We start from the raw sequence: 19,922 nt of genomic DNA, 5'->3' as shown, positions 1-19,922 counted from the left end.
AGCAGCATCCCTGGTCCTACCCACTGATGCCAGTAGCACTCTCCAACAAGTTGTAACAATGAAAAATGTCTCTAGACATTGTCAAATGTCCCCTGGGGGCAAAATCGTCTCCCATCTCCGACCCCAGGTGAGATCCACCATTCTAGAATTTCAGAGCAAGAAGAGAATGGAGTGGGCCAGAGTAATTAATGGATGTCTTATGAAACACCTATGTCCTGAGCCTGTCCTAAGGGATGGGTGGCTGAAAAGGAGGGAGGAAGATGTTCCCCGTGGAGGAATGGCAGAAGCTAAAGTGCAGAGGAGAGGTAGGTATGTTATGTCCAGGCGGGGGCTGTAGGAGAGGTTTCTGTTTTCACCCCACCCTCTTTCCAACCACCCAGGAGAAGGAACAAGGCTCTTGTGCACCGTAGCCTCCCATCCAGGCTCACCTAAGAGCACCGGCTCACCAACTTCATTCTGAAGGCACCAAAGGTGTCAAGACGAATAGCCACAGCCTCTGTAGTTCCCAGCCATGGAAGAGCCTAGAGATTTGGATCCCAGCCTGATTGGGGGTTAAGGCAAGCATCTCTGGTTTCTGGCCATGAGCCTACCCTGTGGAAGGTGGGAAGGGCTCTGCAGTGTCTACCTGAAATTTAATTCAAGCTGAGAAGCCCTCCACCCGGCTGCAGGAATAGGGTGGTGCTACCTGTCACTCTGGGAGACTGCAGGGCTCCTAAATATGTAACAGGGATCTCTCAGAAGGGATCCCAGAACTCCAGCACCCCTCCTAGCATCCAGCTGAGGGATGCAGCCCAAGACTCCTACCTCTGGCTCCCTGCAGCCCACCCTAGTCCTCATTCAAGTGCCAGAAACCAGTTACCAAATGTTGTGTACCCTGCAGTTTTGGACCCATTCCTTTTTCCAGGCATTAGTGAGTCTTTTGGGGAAACACAACAACTTGAGAATGTGGTTTGGATGTCTAGTTGTTCAATCTCATTGAGATTGTCAGCAATAGAACGACAACTTAGCCAAATCCCACAGGAACCTTACTTTCTTGGGAATATGTGGGAGAAAGAGCTAAGAAATACATCACCAGCTAGATTTTCTTCTAACTATTCTACTGAATGAATTGTGAACTAGGGGTTTTCTTTTTTAGGATAGTCCAAAATTCACAACTCAGCTTTTCTGCTGACTGTCAACATCCATTTTATTTGCAAGCAGTCTTACAGAGGGAATTTCTCTGCTTGAAATTTAGAGAAGGGCACTTCCTCTAAGGTCCAGTGAACCCCCTCTGCCATGAAGCCCTCTCAGTCATGCCAGCACATCAACCTGCACAGCAACTGTGCTGCAAATCCTTCCCTGGGTACTCCCCATTTACTGCCTTTTTTTTCTTCTTCTTTTTTTTTTTTTTTTGAGATGGGGTCTTGCTTTGCTTTGTTGCCCTGGATGGACTCAAACTCTCAGACTCCAGGGCTCAAGCAATCCTCCCACCTCAGCCTCCTGTGTAGTAAGAATTACAGGCACACACCACTGCGCCCAGCTTCATATGCTGCTTTTTGACATAGTTTGGGCTAGTATGCTCTTTAACTTTCGTATTTTATATCTTGAACTCTTACCATGACTCGGTCTTGTCTGTATGATACCTTCTTTCTTAAGATCACAATGAAAACACGAACACCCTTCTAAACGTGTGCAATGCTTTCAAGTCTGCAAGTCCTAAAGTATACATAGGAGGTCTCCAGGACAGCAGAGTCTGGCTGGTGGGAGGTGGGAAGGTGGCCAAGGGGAGCCGGGAGGGAGAGGGTGTGAGTGTGGGGCAGGAAAGAGTACACAGGGACCAGACAGAAAAGACTTTGGAAGTCAGGACAAGAGGTTTGGACAGACAAAGAATCTGAGATTCAGAAAGGCTGTTGGACTTGTTGAAGGCCTGAGGGTCACACTGCTACTAAGTGAAAGGTCCAGTATTTAAAGTCAGATCTGTCGGTGTGGAAAACCCATGAACTTCCCATTGCACCGTCTGCCCCTCACACTCCGTCCCTTCTCTGTGAAGTCTCAAAGTGGCTCTGTCTCCTGGTTCGCCACTGCCACAGGGTCTGCGGGATGCAGCTCTGCGGTGATTCAGGAATGCCGAGGGCAGGAGAAGCACCCCTAGATGGCCTTAAAGAGGATTGGACACTCACGCACGTTCCCCCCCGTGGACACCTTCGGGCATCTGGGACCATCTGCCTCCTTCTCAACCAAACTCAAGACTTCCTGAGGTTTTCATTACCTTTGGGTGACTCCCATTTGGCCACCTTTCATTTTGATCGGGTCACACCTGTACCTTGATACCCCAAGTGGTGGCTCATACTATGGTGTGTCCTGCTGCCTTCTTCCTGGAGGAGCTCAGCGGCCTACTGTGTTCACCACTCTGCCGTCTGTTAAGCAGGAACCTGATACCTGGAGGCTGAGGGAGAATCAGACCCGGTGTGAATCTCAGGGCAGATCCCTTAGCCACTTTCTTGATTGTGCAATGAGAACTCAGCTAAACGTGTAGGGTTGCTGTGGAGGACACGGCTACCTGTGCCCGGCAATAGTAGGCATCCAGTGGGAGTGAGTACTATTGACTCTGATGAGAAAGGCGATCAGAGAGCCTGACTTCCTGTGAGATCCTGGCACCACAGGTGCTCCTGGCAGCTGCTGCTTCGCCACTTTGTTGATAAGCTGGGCTTGTTCCGGGACATGTTTGTTGGATCCCCATCAGTGCTGGCTGAGCATTTTGGAATGCAGCCTGTGGCAAGCCAGGTAGCGGAAGGAGGATAGAGTAGGTGATGCTTTCCAAGAGCAGGCGGTGATGGGACAGTGGATAATGGATTGGGAATTAGCATGAAAAGCCGGGTGTTACCTAGTCTCAACCAGGCCTGAGGCCAGGTAAGCAACAAGCTAAAGTAGAGGCTTTCATCTTCTCCCCAGTCCTATTTGAAGTTTTTCATCTTTCCTTGACAGGCCAATTTAACCTTTGACCCAGCTGCTCTGCTACCTGGGGCCTCACCCAAGAGTCCTGGACTCAAGGCCATGGTGTCGCCGTTTCACAGCCCACCGTCTACCCCTAGTAGCCCTGGTGTGCGGTCTCGGCCCAGCGAGGCAGAGGAGGTGCCTGTCAGCTTCGACCAGCCCCCTGAAGGCAGTCATCTGCCCTGTTACAACAAGGTAAATTCTAGCTCCAGATTATGGCGGTGTGTCTGTGGAAATGTGGACTCTGGTACCCCTGAATTTTCTCTACCCTGTTGTCCTGGAGAAAGGAGGAAATGTTCAGAGTTATTCTCAGAGCTGCGTTTTAACCCAAGTGAAATTTCTCCTCTCCTTTGCAAGTGATTCCTGAACTAGGATAACCTTCCTTGACTGACTGGCTCATCTTCTCTCCCTATAACTATACCATTCGACCCCAAGACAAGCTTGGGGGATGGTGTGCTCTCTGCTTTGCGGAGAGAGGTATGGAAATTCACGGCTGATCCCAGCTGCATGGTTCATTAATGTCAAAAGCTGAATGCAAAAGCTAAAGGCCTGATCAGTGATTCGCACAGAATGCTGGGCAGCATCCCTAGAACTCCAAAACATCCTGTCTGGCCTGGTGTGAATAGTCCTAAGTGTCCCAGTGTGGACTCAAATCATTCTTCCTGCAGCTTGGCCCAGTTAAAGAACATCCAAACTGTTCCCTTTGCAAAAATGACACGGCAGGGTGCATTTCTACAGATGCAACCCTGGTCCTCTGTGTGAGCTTTCATCACATCCCTGGCCCTGCTGGGAGGAGGTAAGGATCAGAGGTACGGGCCAAGCAGGTAGCCAACAAATGTGGGCCAGGGCCAAGCAGGAGCCAAGACTTCTGGGGGTCTGGTGCCAGGGAATGCTAAATGGGTACGGCTTTAAAATTAATGATGGAGAAATGAGATCTTCTAGGCCATTCTAGGAATTCCAGCTAGTAAAAAAAAAAAAAAGTCAAATGTGTAAAAACAGGGAGGGCTCAAGGAAATAAACTAGTGGTAAGGAGGGGTTCGGGCAGGCTTGGGCCTGTGGGCTAGGGGAAGAGTGGAAGTTCCCCAGCCAGGGGATGGAGACCCCTGAAGGCAGAGAGGAACCTTCAGAAAGAGCCATCTTCTCACAGGGTAGGGCACGGAGGGAGGAGCTGCTACCTGGTCGTAATGCCTGGAGGCTTCAGCCTTCTGACAGTAGCAAGGGGAAGTGATTTTGGAACCCTGCTGGTCCTAAGGGCTGGGGCCTTGATACCTTCCAGAGCTGACCCCATCATGGTCTCAGGAAAGGACTTGGGAGGCCCTGATAAACCAAGTATTCATTCCAAACCTCATAGATGGGGAACTAGGATTGACAAATACCAAAATGTAAATCAGTGGGAAAATAGCATTTACAAAAATTTATTTTACAAACTAATTATTTTGTTTTGTTTTGTTTTGTTGAGGCAGGGTCTTCCTCTGTCACTCAGGCTGGAGTGCAGTGGTGAGATGTTGGCTCATTGCAACCCCCACCTCCTGGGCTCAAGCAAGCCTCCTAGTAGCTGGGACTACAGGCACGCACCCACCATGCCTTGTTTTGTATTTTTTATAGAGAGAGGGTTTTGCCATGTCTTCAACCAGCTCCTGCAGCTTCTGGGCTCAAGTGATCCGCTGGCCTAAGCCTCCCAAAGTACTAGGATTACAGGCATGCACCACCACGCCCAGCCCACTTACATACTAATTTTTAAAGGATGCATCACTCTAGTAGATAGGGTATCTGATGTGAACATTTCCATTGCACCTTTGACTAAGTCTGATGAGCTGAGAAGAGGCCCTATTCTGAGATTCACATGCTCCCCAGAGAGATCACCTTCAGGCAGCTCTGCTGGTGCTCCTGGGGAATAACTTCTGACAGTGGTGGACCTGAGTTCCAGAAGCAAAGGAATCTGGCTGCTCAGGTTTCCCAGTATCAGCCAGATTCATGGGGGATGGGAAGGGCAGAGTCAGGCAAGAGAGGAAGCTAGTCACCAGGTGTCCAGCTCAGCACCCCTGAGGTCCCTGCACCAGGGCCTGACGGTCAGCAGGTCTCTAACACTCTTCTTGGTGCGATTCATCTTTGTCAAAGTATAATTTTCAAAAGTTCAATTTTCAAATTTTTCAAAATTTTACAGTGCAGTAAAATCATAAGTTATCTTTTTTACCGGATAGAAAGCATTTTTGCATCTTCACAAGATAAAAATCTGACTCTTACGCAAAATAGAGAAAGATTTTATTCAACATGTCAATTTATGAGGAAACTTGTAAGATGGTAAAACTTACTGAAACAGCATTTGAAGAACTGGTCATTTATAGACAATTAGACAATTTCCTTTTTTTTTTTTTTATACAGGGTCTTTCTGTGTTGCCCAGGCTGAAGTGCCGTGGCGTGATGACAGCTCACTGCAGCCTCCATCTCCCAGGCTCAGGCTATATTCCCACCTCAGCCTCCCAAGTAGCTGGGACCACAGGCATGCATCAGCACACCCAGCACATTTTTCTTACTTTTAGTAGAGATGGAGTCTCGCTATGTTGCCCAGGCTGATCTTGAACTCCTGAGCTCAAGTGATCCTCCTGCCTCAGCCTCCCAAAGTGCTGGATTACATATGTGAGCCACCATGCCTGGCAGCAATTTTTTTTAAGTGTCAGAATAAAATTGCAAAATTAGACACCAAACTGGTTAATGTTTTACAGTGTAATAAAATCATGAGTTTTTGTTTTTGTTTTTTACTTAATGGAAAGCATTTTCATCTTCACAAAATATAAGTCTGCAGGTCACCATGTGATTTCACAATCCCACAGGACTCTAACCTATAATAAATAGCAAACAATGATTCGTTGTCCTGGAAAATTAAATGGTCCTTGCATGGACTTGTGAAGCAGTGCACCAGACTGACATTGAAAGCTCATACAGCCCTCCTCTTGGCCTCCTTTTTATGGGTTTTGGATAACTTTCCTTAACACTTCCTTCCAGGTGCGGACGAGGGGCTCAATCAAAAGGCGCCCTCCCTCCAGGCGATTCCGAAGGTCGCAGTCAGACTGTGGGGAACTTGGAGATTTCAGGGCGGCGGAGTCATCTCAGGAGAATGGTGCTAAGGAAGAGGATGGGGATGAGGTGTTCCCATCCAAGAGCAAGGCCCCAGGATCCCCTTCGTCCAGTGAGGGGGCAGCAGGAGACGGAGTGAGAACCCTGGGGCCCGCTGAAAAGCCTCCTCTGAGGAGGTCACCCAGCAGGACAGAGAAGCAGGAGGAGGACAGGGCCACAGAGGAAGTCAAGAACGGCGAAAAGGCCAGGCGGAGTTCAGAGGACATGGACGGCCAGCACCCGGCCCAGGAGGAGGCCCCGGAAGCACCCCAGACCTCTGGCCCAGAGGCAGAAAATAGGTGTGGGAGCCCCAGGGAGGAAAAGCCAGGTGGAGAGGAAGCAGAGATGGAAAAGGCTACAGAGGTGAAGGGGGAGACGGTGCAAAATGAAGAGGCGGGACCTGAACATGAGAGCCAAGAAACAAAGAAGCCGGAGGAGGGAGCTGCAGGGAAGGAGACCCCCCATAGTCCCCCTGGAGGAGTGAAGGGCGGTGATGTCCCCAAGCAGGAGAAAGGCAAGGAAAAACAACAGGAAGGGGCAGTGCTCGAGCCAGGCTGCAGCCTCCAGACCGCTCCTGCCCAGCTGGAGACCAGCAGTGAGGTCCAGAGCGAGCGAGCGGCCCCCAGGCCAGAGGTAGGTGGTCTGGCTCGTTCACACGCAGAAGTCAGTGCCAGGACCAGGGTGTGCGTCTGTCACATGCCCTGTTCCGTACATCCCTTCATAAATCAGCTCAATCTGCAGAAACAAAGGTGCCAGGCTCCTGCCTCGTGCCAGCTGGTTGGAGAAAGGCTATCGCTGAGGCTGAGGGGACAAAAGGACACAAAAGGGAAGTGTGTCTTGTGCTCTTGCCAGCTTCTCGCCGACTTGGGAGTTCTGGCAAGCTTCTGGGTGTGTGTGGAATGACCGAGCCTCGGCACGGCTCAGTAACTGAGGCTTCTATGGAAGCCGGCTGAGTGCAGGAGCCTGGGCGTGCTGCTGCAGGGGATCCACAGATGAAAAAGAAAGGGGAGCTCCTTTCTAAAAATCATCTCAGTTTAGCACATGAGACCAGCAGCTCTTTCACGTGCATAAACAAGGTGGAATAGGGCAGTGGACGGGGGCATTCCTAGGGAAGCCCAAAGTGCACCGTTGGCAGAAACAATTTGTGTGTGGATGGGACAAAAAGTTGGGGATGCTTCAGGGCCAAGGTAGCATTTGAGTTGGCCCTCAGAGAAAGAGGCTGTATGTGACGTTGGGACGTTCACTCTCTCTCAGGAATTGGGCATCTGCTGCACATGAGGAGGACGGAGTGACTCAGCCCGTGCCCTTCTGCCTAGGCCTGCCCTAACTGGCCCTTTCCCCTACGCCCGTCTGCTCCCCACCAACTCCCAGGAAGCCCATCTTGAGCCCACCTATCTATGCTTTAAGAGCAGAACCAGGCCAGGCGCAGTGGCTCATGCCTGTAATCCCAGCACTTTGGGAGGCCAAGGTGGGCAGATCACCTGAGGTCGGGAGTTCGAGACCAGCCTGACCAACATGGAGAAACCCCATCTCTACTAAAAATACAAAATTAGCCAGGCGTGGTGGCACATGCCTGTCATCTCAGCTACCAGGGAGGCTGAGGCAGGAGAATCACTTGAACCTGGGAGGCAGAGAGGTTGCGGTGAGCCAAGATTGTGCCATTGCACTCCAGCCTGGGCAACAAGAGCGAAACTCCGTCTCAAAATAAATAAATAAATAAATAAATAAATAAATAAGAGCAGAACCAGCCCTGCAGAGTCCCTAACAACCTCATCAAGTCAGTCACCCACAATTGTTTCCCCCTTCACTTTTGTTAGTGCATTCATTCATGCATGCATTCATTTACTCACACCACTATCAGCTTCCTGCTACAGTAGCCTCTTTTCTGGCTTCCTGCTTCCACTTTTTTTTTTTCCCCTGCCTATATAATCCGTTCTCTCGACAGCAACCAGCAGGTTTGGTTTGTTTTTTAGATCAACTGCTCTTTGCTAAAATTATTCTCCTCTTGTATTAGGGTTGCCATAAAAAAAATTACCACAAACTTGGTGGCGTAAAACAATAGAAATATACTTTCTTACAGTTCTACAGTTCAGGCCTCCAAAATTAAGTTGTTGGTTGGGTTGGTTTCCTCTAGCAGTTTTGGGGGAGAATTTGTTCCTCTCCCCTAAGTTCCGGTGGCTGCCTGCAACCCTTGGAATTCTCCCTTGCCTCCTCCAGCTCCTGGTGGCTGCCGCAATTCATGGCATCTCTTGGCGTATAGATGCACCACTCCAGTCTCTGCCTCCGTCTCCATCACATGGCCTTTCACTGTTACTGTGTGTCTCAAAGTCCCCCTCCTGCCTCTTATAAAGATGTCAGTCATTAGATGTAGGGTCTACCCTAAATCCAGAAGGATCTTGTCTTGAGATTCTTAGTTACATCTGCCAAGAACCTCTTTCCAAATAAGGTCACATTCACCAGTACTAGGGGTTTGGATTGGACGTACCCACCTCTCCCTGACTCTCCCCTTCACTGTGCTCCAGCCATGCTGAGGTCTTTTTGTTCTTCAAATACAGCAAGCTCATTCCCACTTCAGAGCTCTATCCTTGCTGTCCCCTCTGTGTGGGACATTCCTTCTGATCCTTACAGGGCCGCTTCTTACCCATGGCTCAGAGCTCAGCTCAGATGGTCCCTTCTCACTGAGGCCTGTCTGTGCCACTCAGTCTAAGTGGACCTCCCTCCACCCCATCAGTTACTCTCTCCCACGATTCTACTTCGTCATCACAGAACACATCACTATTTGAAATTCTCCTGTGTATTTTTTAATTGTCTTTCTCTACTCCTTTTCCTCACTGCATCTCCAGCACCTGCTACAGAATCTGGAACATAGTAGGTTCTTTAAAAAATCTTTGTTCAGTGAATGAATGAATTTTGAAGGAAGACAGAAATTGACCCAAAAGAAATACTCTCTAATGATAGAAGTACACATATAAGAGGAATTGATGTGTTTAGGGGATCTCCTGGGACCCTCACATTATTCTCACTCATGCTAGATCAGGGAGAAAAATGTCTGAGTCCCAAAGACTTATAAACTATGACTGAGACCCCTGGGTTAAGTTGTCAGGCAGAGGTGCTCCAGATTTCTTTAACACTTTCCATTCTACGTAAGCAGTCTTTAGATTTAGAATCTTCTGGAATTGAGAGATTCCACCAGCTCTACAGAAGGCAAATACATGCCCCAAACTGTTAGTCCTTTTTGAGGATGAAGTCACTGGGTCCAAGTAGTCACCTGCCAGGGGTTGCCACATCTTATTTTCAGGTTAGGAGACACATGCCTTGCCAGGAGACCTCCCCATTTCACTGACAGCATCTTCCAATCCTGAAGGGTTGAAAAGTCACTTTGGTTGAAAAGCTAGTAGGGAAGAGGGCTGCTTCAGGGAGGTCTCAGATAGAAGAAGTCTTCCTGCAGGAACTCCAGGAGCTCTGGGGCAGGCTCATTGGTAATCTCTCAAGCCTTGCCACTTCCATATTCCCGACAGAGCCCTGGGCAGAGGAAGAGAATGCCCAGCACCCTCAGGAGCACACTCCTCCCAAACAGGCAGCTCAGGTTGAGAAAGAGTAGCTCCACTTCCACCTCTGAATGGAATGAAAGGAATGCTTTTCCTCTTGTCATCTCTGAGATGCCACTTAACCCAATTGCCTAGTTTCTTTTTTTTTTTTTTTTTTTGACATGGAGTCTTGCTCTGTCACCCAGGCTGGAGTGCAGTGGCACAATCTCAGCTCACTGCAGACTCTGCCTCCTGCGTTCAAGTGATTCTCCTGCGTCAGCCTCCCAAGTAGCTGGGATTACAAGCCCGCACCACCATGTCAGGCTAATTTTTGTATTTTTAGTAGAGATAAGGATTTCACCATATTGGCCAGGCTGGTCTTGAATTCCTGACCTCAAGTGATCTGCCCACCTCAGCCTCCCAAAATGATGGGATTACAGGTGTGAGCCACCATGCCCAGACTAGTCTAGAGAGAGAAAGAAACCAAGGCTCTGAGAGAGGACAGGAGTTGTCCATAGTCACAGAGCTCTATCAATGTTGATATACTAGGCACCTGCCCCATCATCAGAATAAACTGCTTACAAAGTACCTGTGCACGTGTGCATAATTTGTTTAATCTGGAAGAGGGTACTGGTTCTCCAGTCCTCTCTGTTCCTCTTAAACCAGGTCAAGGTCAGAATCAAAATGCCTGAGTCACTAGTGCAAAAGGAATCATCAGTGAAAACAATTACAAGGTTGACCCCTTGAGTTATAGGCTTCCTTAGGCACCCATGCCTGTCCCAGGTCTTTCCTGGATCCCCCAGAGGCAGCACACACCTCCAAGCAGTTTTCTAACCCCCAACCTAATTCCCATCTTGTTCCTTGGTGGTAGAAATAGATTGATCAAACAAACTAATTATGGTTGTATTCATGCAATCAGCATTTAATAAGCACCCATTATCCCTACCAGTATGTGAGATACCGGGAGTCAAAAGTGAAAAAGACAGAGACATAAACAAATAATGACAAGGCAGTGGAATAAATGGGATTCTGCCCTCGAAGGGTGTTATGTGAAGCACAAAGGCAGGAGCAATTTGTTCTTCGAGAGAAAACAGGAAAGTTCCATAAGTACGCCGAAGGCATCAGATGTGTGAAAGTACTCTAAAGGGTTCCCTTACTGTTAGGTTGCCCCTCACAAGTGTTTTAACATGTCATGCTGAAAGAAGGAGCCATTGTGGGGATTTCGATCACAGGCAGGCTGGACATATCAAGTCACTGCACTTAGGATTCTGTTTATAAGGAAAAGTTGCCCTGGAAAGAGGGCATAGAATCAGATACAACTCTAATACTTTAAATAAATTTAGCAAGTGTTATCCAGGCACGGTGGCTCACACCTGTAATCCCAGGACTCTGGGAGGCTGAGATGGGCAGATCACTTGAGGTCAGGAGTTTGAGATCAGCCTGGCCAACATGGTGAAACTGTGTCTCTACTAAAAATACAAAAATTAGCCAGGGGTGGTGGCGTGAGCCTGCAGTCCCGGCTACTTGGGAGGCTGAGGCAGGAGAATCTCTTGAACCCAGGAAGTGGAGGTTGCAGTGAGCTGAGATTGAGCCACTCCAGCCTGGGCGACAGAGACTCCATCTAAAAACAAATAAATGCATAAATAAAAATTTAGTAAGTGTTTCTCAAACACTCATTATGTATCCAGTATTGTGTAGGGCACTCAGCTATGCCAGAGACTAACTTACCCAAACAAAGACATTCGAAATGTTTGGACATCAAATCTGAGACTTTGTTGTATTAACGATAAGTGCTGACTTCCTAATTGCCTGATTGAATTGCTTTCCAAGTCATTCCCCTTGGTTTCTCAACATTTGATTTGAAATTCTTTTCTCCCTGAGCTGATGAAATACATCCTTCTCTTCAGAATCCCCTACCTTTGTAACTTTGTAGTGTTTACTTTGTTCTTTCTTTCTTTCTTCTCCCTCCTGGTTAACTGGCAGGTCAACAGACTCAGTTCTTGGCCCTTATTTCTTCTCAGTTCTCCTGGGGACGTACTCCCTGCATTCCCACCTCCATCATCCCTCAGACACATTAACTGTCCTCCCCAGATATCCCTCTGCCTCTCCTTCTCCTTCTCCCCTTTCCCCTCCTCCTCCTTGACCCTCCCCAGACCCGAGCATGACCAGCGCTTTGTGGGAGCTCAATCAGTAATGGAATTGTGGCAGGGCACAGTCCCTCACACCTGTGATCCCAGTATTTTAGGAAGGCAAGGCATAAGGATCGCTGGAGCCCAGGATCTGGAGACCAGCCTGGGCAACATGGCGCAACCTCATCTCTATGATGATACCAGTGCTAGCCTTTCTTTTCTATCTCTATAATCACAACTCATTCCTAACAGAACTCCTGGTCTCCAGACTCACCCTACACATCATTGCCATATTCCTCTTCCTATAAATACCATAGGCTGTCTGCTCTCCTATCCTAAACCCTTTGATACTGCCCACTGAAAAATGGAGTTCATGCTCCTTCACGGGCTGGGCTTTGCCACCTGCCTAACCTTCGCTGTCTCCACGCCCCTCAACAGCGTGGCTGGGGCTCCAGCCAGCCTGCACCCTCCACCATTCCACAATAGGCAAGGCATCCCCTCATCCACTCCGGCAGCCTCTTTGCCCAAATGCCTGCACTGCCAGCTGAAATGGCCGGCAGCCCGCTTAAACCCAGCCCTCACTGGTACCTGGAAGTCCTCTCACCACACCTCTATCTTTCTTTCCCTCCACAGGCCTTTTCTGATTGCTCTGAGGACAAATGCCCCCCTGCTCAGTATAATCCATTAGGATGGTCCACATCACACCCCACCTTGTACTGTGGTTACATTCCCAAATGTTTCCATTTCTCAGCTAAAGAACTGATGGAGACGAGGCTGGAGTCCTGGTACAGCTCCTAGCACAGAAGGATCTCGAAGTAATACCTTCTGAATGACTGTTGAATAAAAAGCTACTTTACTGTCCTTTTACTCAAGTGTTAGTCTTTTATTTTCAACTCTTTCTGTCCTTTTTCCATTTATATGCTGCCAAAGAATCTTGAGCAGAGTTTCAGGAGAGCACATTGAATGGGAATGAGTGAATAGGTAAGAGGCCAAGATAGAGGGAACTCAGGCATCAAGGGGTGGGCGGGGTCACTTGGTACTTGACGACTCAAGCTCTGATCTCTAGGTTAAAATCCTGACTTCACCACTTACTAGCTGTGTGACCTAGGGGATATAACCTCTCTGTGCTTTCATTGCCTCACCTATGACAGAGTTAATAGAAGTACCTACCTCATACTGCTTTCATGAGGATTAAATAAGTCAATGCATTAAAAAAAAAAACTAAGTCGGGCACATAGCATTCTTATGACTATCATTCTTACTACTCCTACTGTTACTATTGCCTGATCCAGCATCGCTGAGGAGAGATACTGAGTGTCAGGATTTCCTCACCATTTTCCTAATTAATTCTTTCCTCCCCTGTTCACAGGATGACACTCCTGTCCAGGACACTAAAATGTGAAGAACAGCTCATTGTGCCCCAGTGATGAAGTTGCTAGACACATCTCTTTGCAAGTAGCAGCAACAGTCGTAGCAGCAGCAGACGAAGGCATTGCAGAGGCAGAATATGCTGAGAGTCTGGAGTCAGCCTGAAGACACAGGCCGGATTATTTCCTGGCCTCCACACCAAATGTTCCCTGGCAGATAGAGACTGGATCTGAGGGCAGCAGACTTTTACCAGTTTGAGTTTATGTCATTTGATGGACTTGGTTGAACAACAACTTACTTAAAACAATGCTGTGTGGCGATGAGTCCCAGGGGCACTGGTCAGCCTGTGGAGCCCTGGACGCTATCCACACTCACCCATCCCTACAGCCGACCTCCGACCTCCGACCTCCGACCTGAGCTCTGATTTAGCTTATCAGATTTGCTTGGGTAAAGTTCCTTTTTATTGTTCTAAAGTGTTTACGGTTCTCAAATATCAGTTAAAAACTAATTTTAGGTGGCCATAAACATAAAATAGAAATCCTGTAAGTTACAGAAGACCCTAAATTGTATCAAAACCCTAGAGACAACTTTTCAACTTGGTCCAAATTTGAACTGGTCAACCAGTCTTTAAAACATTAGACTGGAAGAGATAATGATTAAAACATTAAAAAAAAAAAAAAAAAAAAGAGTCTGCTCCATTCACAGTAGCTCTTCCTGCCCTGTGCTTTTCCAGTTGGTGACCACCATGGGAGGTCGCTGCCTTGGCTCTCTCCCTTCTCCTGCCCTTGAGAATGTGGAGAACTCCCATGGAGAGGCAGAATGGCAGGAGGTTTCATGTCCCGCGTTGCATCTCCTCCTGAAAGCAAAGCAGTGATACCCAAATAATGGCGGCTGTCCAATTGATCCTGTGAGGATGAATTTGCATTTCCAGAATCCTTGAGTGTGGATTAGATGTTTCCTGGGAGGTGCCCTGAGTACCATGATGTGCAAGCTACATAATTAAAACATTTTTCTTAGTTTCCCTGGGAAGCTTTTGTTGACTCACAGCCCAGGTTCTTCTGGCCAACACAGGAGGAGTGAGTTGGGATCTTTAGTCTCTTCTTATTGGGTAGCTCTTGCTTTAATATTCTGTTTGGTGAGTGTAGGAGGTTCTGCAAGGGACAGGGTGCCTGACTACCCAGTCTTTGACTTATATCTTCTCCCATCTTCATGCACTCCTGCTGAAAAATGTTAATCCAAATACACATTTAAACTTAGTGTTGGTCCATATTCTGATCTGAGTATTTTAATGTCTCAATGTGCTGATTTGGTAGCTGGAAGAATTATTCTTCTGGAGGTCTGTTAGACTACATCCTACGCTGACTTCAGAAAACAGTCTCTCAGACAAAAAGGCCTTATGTCACCACTGGTACCTCAGTTTCCTCATCCCATTTACAGTTTTTCTAACTCCAGGGTAGTGTTTAGTGTTAATATTTGGGATTTTTTTTTTCAAAACTATTTTTAAGTAGTTTGTAATTTGTAACAAACTTGTAACGTGGTTGAGACTGATATTGTCATAGTTATGATAAACTTTGGATATTAGCAGAATTTGGGAAATGTGTGTGTCAATTATTTTGAGATCTATAAACTTGTCTAGCTAGCTCGCTAGCTTGCTATCAATCTAGCTACCATCCATTTATTGAGAGAGAAGTCTACCCCTAAACAATACTTGGTTTTATTTATACATGTCTTTGGGTTGTTTATACACATGCACTATCTGGGCAAGTACTTTGCGAATGTGTGCATGATTATGAGTGTGTGATGAAAAGGGCCACTTTACTTGAGGAAGGCATTGGAATAGAAAGTATGAGATTTAGATATGAAAAATGAAACTGCATTTTTCTTTCTTTCTTTTTTTTTTTTCTGAGACAGAGTCTCACTCTGTCGCCCAGGCTGGAGTGCAGTGGCCGGATCTCAGCTCACTGCAAGCTCCGCCTCCCAGGTTTACGCCATTCTCCTGCCTCAGCCTCCCGAGTAGCTGGGACTAGAGGCGCCCGCCACCGCGCCCGGCTAGTTTTTTGTGTTTTTTAGTAGAGACGGGTTTTCACCGTGTTAGCCAGGATGGTCTCGATCTCCTAACCTCGTGATCCGCCCGTCTCGGCCTCCCAAAGTGCTGGGATTACAGGCTTGGGCCACTGCGCCTGGCCAGAAACTGCATTTTTCTTCTGGAGGGTCTAAACATAGTAGCAGACAAGAAAGGGGCAGTAAAAATGACAAGAATGTGACATTGCAGGACCATGCTTGTGGGCATCAAAATACCTTTCTATCCCCCAGGTCTCCTGTTAGTCACATTATTTGGTCTACTTTGTGAAAAAAACAGAGGCCCCATTCCCAGGGCTTGTTCATCAATGAAGGGGGCTCTTGGCAGGGAACTCGCGAAGTGCAGGGACTGAGTTTTCTTAGTGCTGCAGCCCCACTGCTTAAAACTCTCCTTTCTTGAAGCAACCATGATCAGGTGTTTTATTTGCATGGTTGATACTGCAACTTCTAAATTTGGGATTAAAGAAGTTCATCTGTGTTTTAAGTAGCACAAAGTTATTAACAGGCCAGGAAGACTTTGTTTCTTTCAGGCTTCCTTAATGGGTTTGAAAGAAAACACTGATTCTTCTACATCAACAGAGCTAAAGAAAGAGTCAGAGTCATTCTTCCACTATCTTTATAGTCTAGCTTGAATTTCAAACTGTGTCCTTCCTTATTCCAGAGAGGCAGCAAGAAAAAAATCCTGGATGCTTTGAAGGGATCTGCCACTATTTAAAAGGGGGTTGGGATTCTGTTTCAGCTGCATGTGGAACTAGGTAAGCTTCAGGGGCCTCAGAACTCCATGCTCCTCACTGACGTCACCCTGAACAATGCCCACTTTTTCATGCAGGTTTTGTCCTATGACCAGTTAACTACATGTTCAATAAATATATGTCAAAGAAATAAATGCGTGAAAAGGCAACCAGTTCATCATCTTCTGATTAGGTTTTCTTAATTAGGTATGTGTTTAGTACAGCCGAATGAATAAGTTCACCTAGCTGCTGGTGACAGAAACCCAACTCAAACTAGTTGATGAAAAACAGAACTATACGGATCAATGAATCTCTCCCGCTTTTTCAGTTTCATAGAATTGAAAAAAACAAACCTAAGTACAGTCACCCAAGTGATGTCAGGAATCTCTCATGGCACTGGTCTCTGCTTTCCCTCTTGTTGGCCATATTCTTTTTTTTCTTTTTTTAAAAAATTATTTAATTAATTTTCCTCAATAGCTGCAGCCAAGGCTCACTCGCACGCTCTCTCTCTCTCTCTTTCTTTTTCTTTTCTTTTTTTGACATGAGACAGAGTCTCACTCTGTCACTCAGGCTGGAGTGCAGTGGCACAATCACAGCTCACTGCAACCTCTGCCTCCTGGATTCAAGCAATTCTCATGCCTCAGCTTCCCAAGTACTGCAATTACTTTTGCACCAACCTAATAGCTCAGATTACAAGCATGCACCACCACGCCCAGCTAATTTTTGTATTTTTTAGTAGAGACCAGGTTTCACCATGTTGGCCAGGCTGATCTCAAACTCCTGGCCTCAAATGATCCTCCCGCCTCGGCCTCCCAAAGTGGGATTACAGGCATGAGCCACCACGTCCAGCTGGTCATATTCTTAAGCAGGTTCTTCCCAGTTTGCAAACCCAGTGAAAGGGCTTACTCTTTCCCCATTACTGTGGGGAAAAAATCCTGTAGAGGCTTTCCATAGGCCCTATGTGACTCATGTGTCTATACCTGAATCAATCGTTACAACCAAGGAGATGCAGAGACTGCGTGCCCTCTCCTGGAGCTAGGAGCTAGGTGAGTCAATCCTGCACTGTCTCTACAAGGCCTGCAAAGGCAAGCAAGAAGATTCCCCAAAGTGAAATCAGGGTGCTGTTACCAAAAGAAGCTATGAAGGCAGGCAAAAAACAACAGCTGTTTCCCACAGGACAAAACCTGAAACACCCAATTCCATTGTTTGCTTCAAAATTAAATTTTATTTGACCCCAACTAGTTCCAGTCAAGTTTTTGCTCAATGGACCAGGTGAAAAAAAGGATAAAAAGAATGTCTCTATATAATGCATGATCAGGTGGTTTATGAAGATATCAAAAGCACTGAACAAAATCCAAATGCTCACATAAAATGGGATTAGGTTTCATAAGCCACCCAAGAAAATCAGTCTCATTTTTTATATAATAATGTATTACTGTGCCCAGAGCTAACCTGTAGCTCTAGGGGAGTACAATGTGTTTGTATTATTCTTCATTGTACACAGTGCCTCAGATATGGTAGGTACTCAATAAATATTTGTTAAATAATGAATGACTGAATAGATTTAAGAGCTGAGATGGGATTTTTTTCAACAATCATCCCTGCTTAACACCTCTCTTAACTGATAGCAAACACCAGAAATGTCCTCATTAGCTTCCTTCAATATGCAAATACTTCTGAGAGAGATCATTATTTGAAGCCTCCTTTGTCATTTATACCTAGGTGTGAGAAGTTTCTTGAGACCCTTCCCAGAGGGGGTCACAAAAGAGGAGCAAAGTGCACAAAATTCTAGGGTCAGGAGACACACTTTTCTGCCTTCCCAGTTTTGTGGGGGTAACCCAGGCTCCCCACGAGCCCTGTGCTGGATGTCCTGATCACAGTGGCTATGGATGCTGACAAGAGACCATTATTCCAGTTTTGCCCTCAAATCCCAGGAGAGCTGTGGGAATTCCAGCGAAGTCTCACTGTGGTCAAATGGGGCAGGAAACTGGTTCTTTGAGACTCCTCAGAGGAGGACGACATGATGAATGTATTACATGCCTCAGAGGGTAAAGGAAGCCAAAAGAGTAAAACCACCCACATCCAAAACAGGAACTAAGAGACGTCTTACACATCCTCCTCATTCTGAAAAGCTGTGGGGCTTCTCCATGGGAGCTGGAGCAGCCAGGAAGACACTATGAAGGAAGAGGTCAGAAAAGGCTAGGATTCCGGGCAGACGCGGTGGCTTATGCCTGTAATCCTAGCACTTTGGGAGGCCACAGTGGGTGGATCACTTGAGGCTGGGAGTTCAAGATCAACCAGCATGGTGAAGTCCCGTCTTTATTACAAATACAAAAATTAGCCGAGTCTGTTGGTGTGCCTGTAATCCCAGCTACTGGGAACTCTGAGGCAGGAGAAACGCTTGAACCCAGGAGGTGGAGGCAGCAGTGAGCTGAGATTATGCCACTGTACTCCAGCCTGGGTGACAGAGTAAGACTCGGTCTCAAAAAAAAAAAAAAAAAAAAGAAGGCTAGGATTCCCCCTGAGTACTCCTATAAGTAATGACTCTAGTCCTTCATGATGTAATTTTACATAGAAATTTGAGAAAGTGGCCGGGCGTGGTGGCTCACACCTGTAATCCCAGCACTTTGGGAGGCGGAGGCGGGTGGATCACCTGAGGTCAGGAGTTCGAGACCAGCCTGGCCAACATGGTGAAACCCTGTCTCTACTGAAAATACAAAAATTAGCTGGGCATGGTGCCACACACCTGTAATCCCAGCTACTCCAGGGACCGAGGCAGGAGAATCGCTTGAACCTGGGAGGTGGAGGTTGCAGTGAGCCGAGATAGTGCCATTGCACTCCAGCCTGGGTGACAGAGTGAGACTGTCTCTAAAAAAAAAAAGAAAAGAAAAGAAAAGAAAGAAATTAGAGAAAGTTACTCTAACTTGGGTAAACCCTTAAGTCAGTTACCACACTTACCAGTTTCTTCTGTTTTAAAGAATGAGTAGACTGAATTGCACTTTAACCAGCATGCAGAAACAAAATTCTAGAATAATTATATGATTGGTACTCAAAGGATGGATATTACCAAGACACAGCTACTCATTCCTCTCCAAGAAAACAATAGCCTCTTCAAACAATAGGACCTCCAACACTAGTCACTGCTGTTTGACTATCTAAGGAAGCCACGCTACTAGACAGTGCCAGGCACGTCCCCATCACAGCTGCACCTGGCCTCTCAGGAGTGATACAAACAGGCTTATTGACCACCTCTGGAAGCAGAAGGGATGGAGAAGCACAACAGGGCCTGCTTTACATTGCTTCTAATTCTGTGTCTCTATTCATTCTACCACAAAAAAAGAAATGCAGTTTTAAGACCCCTGTTTTCTTTGTGGCTTAAAAATGTTAATTATTCTTATTTTTTTCTCATTGTAAAAGCAATGCATCTTTATTTTGGAAAATTGGTGGGCAGAAGAAAAAATTTTAAGAAGCAAATAAAAAAGTATTTTTAAGTCCACTATCCAGGGATAACTAATGTTACTATTGTATGGATTTTCTTCTTTTTTTTTTTTTCAGTGCATTATATACGTTTGTTTTAATTCTTGGTTGGTGCAAAATTGGGATTTTACTATATCTAATTTTCTCTTTCTTTTTTGTAACATGCTCTCATGAGCATGTCTTCATAAAGAATCACAAGTTTGATCATGAAAACGATACATTTTTGTGTTAACCAGAAACATCTGACCAGAACTAGCTCTGTATAAAACAGAGGGTAATAAGATAAACAGGTAATAAGATTCCCTGGTAGAAGTGAAGGTGTCCTAGTGGAGAGCAGTTCTTTCACAATCTAGGTCTAAGATTCGTATTATCCCTCCAACCTCATGTACTCTCAAAACTTAAAAACAAGCAAAACCTTTTGAATGAAAAATGGAGGCTGAGGGAGTTCCAAGAATTCATTAACAGTGGTTCAATGAAGGGACTGCAAAATTCAGAGGGACACATGATCTAAACCTCATAAAAAG

General features: G+C 46.5%; 1 protein-coding gene across 3 annotated transcripts in view; it reads left to right on the top strand.

Moving 5' to 3' along the window:
• Positions 1-14,698, top strand: part of RCSD1 (RCSD domain containing 1) — a 75,115-nt gene extending 60,417 nt beyond the window's left edge. For 2 of the 3 annotated variants that reach the window (XM_007989652.3, XM_037986005.2), the window contains 3 exons: positions 2,965-3,168; positions 5,977-6,720; positions 13,113-14,698. In XM_007989652.3, the coding sequence (XP_007987843.3) occupies positions 2,965-3,168; positions 5,977-6,720; positions 13,113-13,145 (981 nt within the window). In that variant the 3' untranslated portion in view covers positions 13,146-14,698. Of the gene's footprint in view, positions 1-166; positions 306-2,964; positions 3,169-5,976; positions 6,721-13,112 lie in introns of those variants that run through there. The other variant, XM_007989653.3, reaches the window with a different exon arrangement.
• The last annotated feature ends 5,224 nt before the right edge of the window (positions 14,699-19,922 follow it).

This window comes from Chlorocebus sabaeus, chromosome 25, assembly GCF_047675955.1.
Source record: "Chlorocebus sabaeus isolate Y175 chromosome 25, mChlSab1.0.hap1, whole genome shotgun sequence".
NCBI lineage: Eukaryota > Metazoa > Chordata > Mammalia > Primates > Cercopithecidae > Chlorocebus > Chlorocebus sabaeus.
This window is presented reverse-complemented; position numbering and strand designations above follow the sequence as displayed.